A 10,050-nucleotide genomic window follows, 5' to 3' on the forward strand; every position below is an offset into this window, starting at 1 on the left:
ATCAACATTTTTATATTATTTTACTTTTTTTTTGCTTTATTGTGAATACATGGAATAAAATACAATATTTGGATGAATAAAAAAGAGAAGATATTTTATTTATAAACTATACAATTTTGTATTCATATTTTAAAGTTCTCGCCACTGCAAAAAATAAATAAATTAAAAAAAATTTCCCACCCCTCTTTTATAAACGGTACTCTCTGTGGATCTTTGCCAAGTGAGTGGGCTTCTTTGTGTCAGGCTCCGGTGGTGATTAGCAGAGACCACCATGATGTGAGTGGCACCGACAGTCCCTTCAGAGAGACCTCCAATGTGTACGATGGCTCTGCGTTCTGTGCAGGTATGTCCTTGCGCACTTTGTTTCGTCAAACTCCCACTGCAATCACTTATTACGAATGCTTATGACTTATTCCGTAAAACCCGACAATGTTCATTCAAATGACACCTTGCTTCTTTCTTATAGATATGGCAGTCCAGAACTTTGTTGGTGATGCCTTCAGGGGTGCCACCTGGGTAGCTCTGCACAACGGCGGCGGTGTTGGCTGGTAAGGCTTGGTCGCTTATCTTTTATCGAGGTGGATTTGTGCAAATGTTTGCCATACGTCTACACCGGGGATGTCCAGACATTTTCATCCGAGGGCCATATACAGAATCACAGAAGGAATATTGTGTGGGAACACTCCACCGTAGGTCATTGTAGGCTAATTATTTAAGTGAAGACTTTGATCCGAAGATTATTTCTCACAATTCTCACAGGGGTGAAGTGATGAACGGAGGATTTGGTTTGCTTTTGGACGGCTCTGAGGAAGCAGCGAAGCGAGCCTCCCTGATGCTCAACTGGGACGTGTCCAATGGGGTAAGAAGATACAGACGCGTGGATTTGACAAATGACCTCCATCTAACGCAAATGACTTTTTCTGTTTGTGAAGGTGAGTCGGCGCAGCTGGTGTGGAAATTCCAACGCCTATGAGACAATCCAGCGCACCATGGAGGAGGATCGGAAGCTGCGAGTCACTCTGCCATTTCCTGTCCACGATGAGCACATACTGGATCGGGCCCTGCAGGGCTAACTTCGAAACGCTGGAGTGTCTGAATGAGAACACCAAGCAAATGGTTTTGTACACCTGCAATATCTAATAAGAGACAATACAATACAATACAGGTGTGTTAAAATAGCTTTTTAATTAATTCAAAAATAAATCACATCTCGCCATCCATTTTGCAGAGCACTTGACCTCATTAGGGTTTGCAGGCGAGCAAATTTCCAATTTCTCCTCTACAAATTCCAAGTTTGAGGTGCCATGTACTGTAAACCGAACATGCTATATTATACCTTCTTACTTTATAAGATTATTAGATTATATTCGATTATAAGATTATATTACCTTATATTATACCTCTTACACACACATTAAAAAAAACTTATACACAAGACTCTCACACATTCAGACACACATAGACACACCAAAAGACCCCACACCCATCCCCCCAAAAATCACCCTCACCAAAATCAGTTAAACACTCACAAAAAAACCCTCACACAAACTAAATAAGATCTCACACCCGCCAAAAAAACTCATGCTCACAAAAATCTCTCCCACACAAAATTCTCACACCCACGAAAAAAAAATCTTAGTCACCAAAAAAAACCTATGACACACAACAAACAACTTACAAACACTGAAAAAGATACACACACCCAAAAAAACTCAATCACAATATTTGGAGAGAGAGAGAGAGAGAACTTCATTCATAAGTGCATATTGCTACCTTAATATTTTTCTTTGTTTAAAAAAACATTCATAAATTGAGACCTTGTATCCCGCCGTGCCTATTTGTGCGTTGTTGGTCCTTTAAGAAGCTGGCTGCATTCGAATCAAAGTGACGTCATTGAATTGGAGATGTGGAAGTCCTGCAGGGGGAAGCACATCCTGTCGTTAGGAGCATCTTTATTGACCGCTTTTCAGTCTTTTATTGGTTTATTATGATTATATTCGGCTTTAGTGTCTGTTTAACATACTTTTGGGGGGGATTTTGTACGCCTGCGCCCCTTTTTTCTGCAATAAGGCTTTTTTGGTGTACTGGTATGTTGCATTTCGTGTTGAAAGTTGCCGAGGGCGTGCTGAGGTGAAGCTGTAATGACAAATGTGATGCAGCGGAGCAAGCGCACACAACAACATCAAGTAAGAGAACGCACGGAGGATGACTGCGCAGCCTGGGGCGGGGGCCACCCTCCCCGGATGTGACTCGGGCAGCGCGGGCAGCAGCAGCAGCAGCAGCCTCGTCGCCCTCTCCGACCTACAGCCTGCTGCTCACGTGACGCAAATGAAGTTGAGGAAAAACGCGGTGACTGACGACTACAAGATCACCGCGCACGTTCTCGGCCTGGGAATCAACGGCAAAGTGCTGGAATGCTTCTGCAAGAAGACTGGACACAAATGCGCCCTCAAGGTTTTCTAGCACTCGTTTTCTCACTGGAGAGACACGAATCAGAGCAGGGATGAGCAACTTTAATGAGGAGGGGGCCAGAATTTTCCATCCGTGGTATTGGGATAGGGCGTGGCCAGGGGTGGATCGGGTGCTTGGGGTGTCAAATCGGGTCACGCACTTGCTAACCAGCTGAATGACTAAAATGCCACATGGGTGTTAAAGATGGACCAAATACATGCATCAAAATAGGGATGCCACAAAACTGCTGAGCTGCAAACCAAAATTAAGTGCAAGAACTTATTTAGTGCATTTGTTCCACCCCCCCCCCCACCAAAAACCCCCCAAAACAATTCACTCAATTTTTTTTTATGATTGAGGCACTATGTTTGTCCTGCAAGTCTTTGTTATTGCTTATATCGTAGCACAGAGCAAGTGAGTGCAAATAAAATGCCCACCATCTAGTGGCGATTGGTGATATTGCAATTTAAAACTATACAGGCATAGACAATGACCATCATTTGAGTTCACAATCTCGGCTCTTAGGCACTGTGATATCATTTTCAGCTGACAGCAAGTGGCACAACAATCCAAAATGGCAACCTTTCAGACAGATAAAAACAGGCGGATTTATCCGCTTATTTTATATTCCACAAACACAATATTGATCAGAATGATGCGTTCGGACTAGCGTGGGTGCGTTGAACATATTATTGTAAAGAACCTTTTTGACGCCTCTTCCTGTGTCATGTCTGTGTTTTTTTTTTTTTATCAGATTTTGTACGACACACCAAAAGCCCGCCGTGAGGTGGAGTTGCATGCAAGGGTTTCCGGTGGTCCGCACGTGGCCCGCATCCTCGGCCTGTATGAGAACATGCACAAGGGGAAGAAGTGTCTCCTCATCGTCATGGAGTGGTCAGCATTTCCAGCACTGTGGCACACTCATGCTCCATCTTGAATCATTTATGAAAGGTGTTCATTATTTGAATTGCAGCTTGCGGTGGAGTATAACTGCAAGTGCGTCCTATTGAGATTTCTTTGAATTGAAGGCGTCGAACTGTTTTTCATACAAAGAGTTATTGTAGTGGCGATTGGTGATATTGCAATTTAAAACTATACAGGCATAGACAATGACCATCATTTGAGTTCACAAGCTCGGCTCTTAGGCACTGTGATGTCATTTTCAGCTGACAGCAAGTGGCAGAACAATCCAAAATGGCAACCTTCCAGACAGATAAAAACGGGTGGATTTTTCTGCTTATTTTATATTTCACAAACACAATATTGATCAGAATGATGCGTTCGGACTAGCGTGGGTGCGTTGAACATATTATTGTAAAGAACCTTTTTGACGCCTCTTCCTGTGTCATGTCTGTGTTTTTTTTTTTTTTCAGATTTTGTACGACACACCAAAAACCCCCCGTGGGTTTCCGGTGGTCCGCACGTGGTCCGCATCCTCGGCCTGTATGAGAACATGCACAAGGGGAAGAAGTGTCTCCTCATCGTCATGGAGTGGTCAGCATTTCCAGCACTGTCAGACACTCATGCTCCATCTTGAATCATTTATGAAAGGTGTTCATTATTTGAATTGCAGCTTGCGGTGGAGTATAACTGCAAGTGCGTCCTATTGAGATTTCTTTGAATTGAAGGCGTCGAACTGTTTTTCATACAAAGAGTTATTGTAATGATGCCTTTACTGTAGCTTTAGCGTAGGTTATTCACCATGTAAATTGATTATTCAAATTCTAAACTAGGGCGCAACTGATAGGGATTTTTGAGGCCAATGCAGATTCAGATATTTGGCGATTAACAACCCCCCCCAAATAAAAGATAAGAAAACCTTTATTTGTCTCACAATGGAGAAATTCCCAATTTACAGCAGCAAAATTATGAAAGGGAGAAAGTAGAAAACAATAAGTATAGAAATAAATATAAAATATAAACACAAGCATATTAAAAATTATTTGTTTTTTAGTCCCTGAACACTTACAATAAAAAAGATGTGAATTTCAGGCAAAACATTTGACTGTTTTACAGTACATTGTCCTTGAGAGTTTGTTTAACTTTGCAACGGAGAGAAAAATCAGCAAAAATAAGCCAAATATTTATTTTTTTTAACCCATTTTAGGAATAGGAACGTTTGATTGTCATTATCTTTGCCTTATGTAGTAGTGTGTTAATGTGTTAAAAAAAAGCAATTTTTTTCCCCGATTTTTATTGATTTCAAAACAACTAATATTGTTCGATGTATTCGTTTGGACCCTTGTATAAACAGAACAGATTTGCATGTGAAGAGTAGACTACATTTAACATTACTTGGTGGAGTAACCAACACAAACATCAGAGAAAAATAAGCAATTGTGAATCTAATGTTGAAAAAAAACAAACAAACAGATTAGGTTGTTCTCCACAACCAACACCTTAATCAAGACTGGAGTTTACAGGAAGTAAAAATTGACCAAGTTTATCCCGAGCTGGAAAAAATATCAAAATCACACAAGAAGGGGAGGATCGTACTTCCCAAAAAAAATTGTTCCCCAAGGCAGAACAAATCCTGATGGCTTTACTGCTAACTTGCATCCAAATTGGTCACTCAGAACTCGGTTCTAAACCGAGAACCCCCTTGCACAAAACGGCACCATTGTTTTGTCATCATGGCGAATTGGGAGCGGGCTTCTGCTGCCTCAGTGCTCATCTTTTTATGTTTCAGCATGGAGGGAGGCGAGTTGTTCTGTCGCATTCAGGCAAGAGGGGACCAGGCCTTCACCGAGAGAGGTGGGTCACGCTTCATAAAAGCCTCACGCGGCCCCTACGTGACATGACATCTGTATTTCGGCTGTCCAATTAGAGGCATCCGAGATCATGCGGGACATCGGCTCGGCCATCGAGTACATCCACCTCATGGACATCGCTCACAGGGATGTAAAGGTAAGCCCCCAGATGATCAAAACACAATTATTTACAATTCGGCCGACATTTTTGTCACCGTGGCTTCAGCCTGAGAACCTGCTGTACAGCACCAAGGAGACCAACGCATCACTCAAACTGACTGACTTTGGCTTCGCAAAGGAGACCACGCAGCACAATTCCCTGCAAACTCCCTGTTACACTCCTTATTATGTTGGTGAGTTCATCGCATAGCAGAAATACCAGCGCAGGAGTATTAGTTGTGAGTATCGGTTCACTGCGGCGTAATGTGCATCCTGTTCGTCTTCTTCTATGGGCTGAATAATTATCTTCTTTTTTGTACAGTACTTAGTATGATTTGCATTTTCAAATAAAGGTGCGTCTTAATCAAAAAAAGATATATACAGTCGAGCAGAGGACCCGCGTAGAATTGAAAAAAAAAATGATATGCGTGTTTCCTAAGGCAAAGCTGTGAGGTTGTTTGTCATTTTTAATCATAATTTGTAAAATTCAGCTGTAAACTATAATTTTCACAAAATGCACTTTTACTTTTCAAAATATTGAATTTGTCCATTATAGTGCTTTTATTTGATCGGAAATGTACATTTATTGTTGGTGACGCTTTTTAAAAAATGTTTTATTCACTTTGACTTTCTTTCCATTTTTCATCAATATGTTGATCAACCGCCAGGGGGCGTATTTGTATTGTAGCATCTGCGTTGCTATGTGCCGCTCTAACCCACCGTTAATTTCCTCGCAAATTAAGCTCATTGACAGCATTGGACACATTTTGTCGTTTGTGCGATGTGTTTCATCCGTCCCGTCAGCCCCTGAAGTGCTCGGCCCAGAAAAATACGACAAGTCATGTGACATGTGGTCTCTGGGTGTCATCATGTACATTCTGTGAGTGTCACGTCTCTCGTGTGTGTATAAAATGCGAAACTGAGAGGAAATCACTGATGCCAACATGTCTTCTCAGGCTGTGTGGATTCCCCCCGTTCTACTCCAACACAGGCCAGGCCATCTCTCCTGGGATGAAGCAGCGCATTCGACTGGGACAATACAAATTCCCCCTCCCTGAGTGGGCGGACGTTTCAGAGGAGGGTCAGACTTTTAAACTAGCAAAAACATGCACGTTAGTTTCATTGAAAACTCTAAATTGTCCATAATTGGATGATTTTTGTACAGACAGGAAAGCTACCGCATTACTTCACTGCTTTTGCGTCAATGCTTTTTTTGATAGTGCTGGAAAAGTTGACTGTTTTGTCCAGATGATGTTTTTAATATCACACGGAATCCATTTCATAAGCCCTTCTCTCCGTATTGTCCTCCCGCAGCCAAACAACTCATCATCCAGCTGCTGAAGACCGACCCCAATGAAAGGATGACCATCGGTCAGTTCATGAGCCACCCTTGGATCAGTGTAAGTTGACAATCCACGCACATCGCGCTATTTTTTTTTTTTTTTTTTGCGTGTCTCCATGTTATTCTCAGACGCGTGTGTATCGATAACACAGCAGTCCAAGGCGGTGCCGCTCACTCCTCTCCACACCCCTCGTGTTCTGACGGAGGACAAGGAGCTGTGGGATGACGTCAAGGTGAGAGCGATGTTTTTGCAAATTGCGTCCGCGAGGAGGGAGAAAATTGCAGGTGGTTTGTGTTTTGTGTCCATCAGGAGGGAATGACCAGTGCCTTGGCCACGATGCGTGTTGATTACGAACAGGTGAGGATTAAAGACTTGGACACATCCAACAACCCTCTGCTCAATAAAAGACGCAAGAGGCCGCTGCCCGCAGAGGACGAAACTAATTTTAATTGTAACACAAATACTCCTTTTTCTGACCAGGGGAAATTATTATAATGATGAAAGTGTATCATTACAATCAAATGTGTTGAAGTTAAATAACCGGTGGCAGCTGGTCATTAGTTTGACATGTACAGTAGCTTCTATTCAATAGATAGGACCAAGGTGGGGCGCAATATACAAGCGCTTTCAGTATTTTATTTTTCAGGGGGAAGACTGACATCTGGTGTTACAATCTATGTTGTTAGAAATTTAATTCATAAATCTTTTCAGTGTCAGATGTTCATATTTCAAATGATGTCACGTTTTGGGGAACTATACATTCGTCATGACAGCATAACAATACTATGACAGAGAGGTCGCTACTGTACCGTGCTCATCATATACTCTATATGAATATAAGAGATTTTATTGACATGAATGCGAAGGTACTGTGCAGTATTCCAAATAAAATTGCACTTTTAATGCTTTACGTTATCAGATTTTTCTTGTATATGAAACTTTATGGAACATCGTGTAAATGTGAAATGCGATTCATTCCTCTGCTAGTCGTGGTTATGGTTAAAAATAAGTTATATGGTCGTGTGCCTCGCCCAAAGTCAACTGGGGTAGGCGACCCTAATTAAAAAAAACGATGGAAAATTTATGTTTATAATATTGAATGAAAAATATGCTAATATAGTTATTTAAAAATATTTGGATCCAGTTCAGGAGGAGGAGTGAAAATGCAATTGAAATTAATAGTTTCAAATTGTGCAGGTGTGTGTGTCATTTATGATAATGGCATCCAATGAACTGCAATCTTCAGTGGATTTGAAACTCTTAAAATGCATGTGATGACGCTCGCGTTTCCAAGAGCGGTTGGGAGTCTTGGCGAGGAGCAACCGTGGCAGATGAGACATCGAGGATTAACTTAAATTCAGGTTCTGCAATGCAGGCTGGAGGAGATTGACCATGTGGCTCAAAGCATCACTAATGGACTTCAGAAGTCTTTGTCAGCTGTCATGACACATTTTCATTCAAGTTTGGGGCACGTACGTTTGTTTGTGTAGTGTCCAAGGGTGATACTAGTTTGGGATTTTTCATTCCAGTTAGTTTTGTTTTTCTTTTGATTTTTTTTTTTTTAATTCAGTTAATTTTAATTCGTTTTTATTGAAGGTTTGTTAGTTTTGTTTTTGTTTTTTTTCCAAAAATGCTTTGTTTTAGTTTAGTTGGAATTAGTTTTAGTATTAGTTTTAGTTTTTTTTTTTTTGTTTTGTTTTGTTTTTTTTTTAGATATGGAATTTTTGTTGGGTGCAAGATTTTAAAAAAAGGCCCGCTCGCTGTTGTGTAATTAAATAAAGGTAAAATTCTCAAATGACTGATCTTCATTCTTTAGTAGCTATGGATATGCAGCAATATTGAAATAAATACATCTCAAATGAAGCCTGAAAGCTCATGTACAATTTTAATAGACATGAAAACGAAGGACATTTTTGCTAAAATTAGAGTTAAGATGTAGTTTCAGTTACTTTTCTTTTCTTGTCTTTTCTTTTTTTTTAATGCATTTTTACTTTTATTATGTTGTTCATGATTTCCCCCCCCCCCAACTTTAGTTTCGGTTATTTTGTTAGTTTTTGTGAACTATAATAACCTTGGTAGTGTCTCACAAGTCATTTGCAACAATCACATTTGTAAGAGGTGAAAGTTTGCAACTGAAATGTAGTTACGAGACACGCTATCTTGCCTCTCACGGGTCAGTCTTGATACTAAGATGAATATCATTCTGTGTGTAATGTGCTGTGTTGATAATCTGGAGTACTGTGACCACCATGCACCATACGGTGTCATTTACTAGAATATTAAATACAGTACAAAATTATCTTCTGATTAATATAATACAAGAATCGAGCATATTAATTCAAACATTTTCAACCACCTGCCATGTTGACGTTGTACCACATGCCGCTGTCGACTGAAATTGACGTCAAGGTGCCCTCGGGCTCGCATTGCAAAGGTCACGGCTCACCTGTTCTCCGATGCAGGGAAGTTTGACTCTGCTGCAAACTCCAAGCAGCCTTGTCATCTGATACCTTTTGACCCACTCCTATAAAGCACACATTGCTACGTCTACGTCACTTTAATAAAACTCCCATTTTGCACCGATCATTCTTCTCACACAAGCATGCATATATAAGCACAATAGCAATTGCATGCACTGTTCCTTTGATTTGCCGGTTCACCTTTTTGGAAACAATAGTTTCTCATGTCGTTGGGTGTGTCTGGACTTTCCCATTTAAGCATTAGCTGTGCACAACTTTCAGAACATCCTTCATGTTACTGTGGGACCGGTTCATATTTATGGCAACTTGCAAATTCTCCCACTCCTTTCCTGCAAGATGTCAAACAAAAGAGACTTTTGCATACCTCGCTGTTACACAGCCACCGCGTGTTTCGTCAGTTGTGAGCTGACTTAGGGTTTAACTGTTCTGGCCGAGGCAAAGGAATTTTAGCTTGTTTGTTTGCAAAAGAGGCTCAAGTTTAAATCCACACCATGGAATAGACATCCAGTGATAGGGTCATGAAGAATACAAGGCAGTAGCTACAATGCTATTTAGGTGGATTATTTTCGCTCTTTAGCTTTCAATTTATCATGAAACGCAGCCCTTGTTTTAGACTTTAGAGCATCTTTTTTTTTCCTTTACCATTGAAGTTTTATTTCTGTGGTGTTTTTTTCTCCTGTTTTATTTTTATTTTTTTATCCATGCATATCACTTTGTTTCAGATACAGTTGTTTTTCATTACTGGCAATGCCCAGTGTCTTACTGTACCGATTGAAAAGACACGTTTGGAATGCAGGCAGGCCAGTCAAACACCTGCACCTTCCTACGTGGTAATAGCGCAGTTACGAACTAAAATAACTAGAAAGG

At 40.7% G+C, this 10,050-nt stretch overlaps 2 protein-coding genes and 1 long non-coding RNA gene across 4 annotated transcripts in view; 2 read left to right on the forward strand and 1 right to left on the reverse strand.

Annotated features, from left to right (window-relative positions):
- The window catches only part of uroc1 (urocanate hydratase 1), a 7,693-nt gene extending 6,522 nt beyond the window's left edge, over window positions 1-1,171 (forward strand). Inside the window, exons 16-19 of the mRNA XM_019880491.1 lie at window positions 244-343; window positions 467-548; window positions 760-859; window positions 933-1,171. Of these exons, the coding sequence (XP_019736050.1) occupies window positions 244-343; window positions 467-548; window positions 760-859; window positions 933-1,073 (423 nt within the window). The 3' untranslated portion in view covers window positions 1,074-1,171. The remainder of the gene's footprint in view (window positions 1-243; window positions 344-466; window positions 549-759; window positions 860-932) is intronic.
- Window positions 1,172-1,709: 538 nt separating this feature from the next.
- On the forward strand, window positions 1,710-7,613 carry LOC109522187 (MAP kinase-activated protein kinase 2-like). Of its 2 annotated transcripts, XM_019880507.1 has the most exons (11): window positions 1,710-2,454; window positions 3,206-3,256; window positions 3,857-3,945; window positions 5,141-5,205; window positions 5,279-5,358; window positions 5,428-5,554; window positions 6,165-6,240; window positions 6,317-6,441; window positions 6,675-6,760; window positions 6,855-6,935; window positions 7,013-7,613. In XM_019880507.1, exons 1-11 carry the CDS (start codon window positions 2,206-2,208, stop codon window positions 7,196-7,198), a joined length of 1,215 nt encoding a protein of 404 aa, XP_019736066.1. In that variant the 5' UTR covers window positions 1,710-2,205; the 3' UTR covers window positions 7,199-7,613. The 2 variants fall into 2 exon arrangements, with proteins under 2 accessions (XP_019736066.1, XP_019736067.1); XM_019880508.1 differs by lacking the exon at window positions 3,857-3,945 and having other exon boundaries at window positions 3,206-3,345.
- LOC109522190 (uncharacterized) lies at window positions 2,306-9,329 on the reverse strand. Its single transcript, XR_002169524.1, has 4 exons — window positions 9,150-9,329; window positions 6,295-6,414; window positions 3,155-3,292; window positions 2,306-2,388 (listed from the first exon to the last, which is right to left on the reverse strand). It is a non-coding gene; the product is annotated as an uncharacterized LOC109522190 (long non-coding RNA).
- Between the last annotated feature and the right edge of the window lie 721 nt (window positions 9,330-10,050).

This window comes from Hippocampus comes, unplaced genomic scaffold (genome assembly GCF_001891065.2).
Source record: "Hippocampus comes isolate QL1 unplaced genomic scaffold, H_comes_QL1_v1.1 scaffold68, whole genome shotgun sequence".
Classification (NCBI taxonomy): Eukaryota; Metazoa; Chordata; class Actinopteri; order Syngnathiformes; family Syngnathidae; genus Hippocampus; species Hippocampus comes.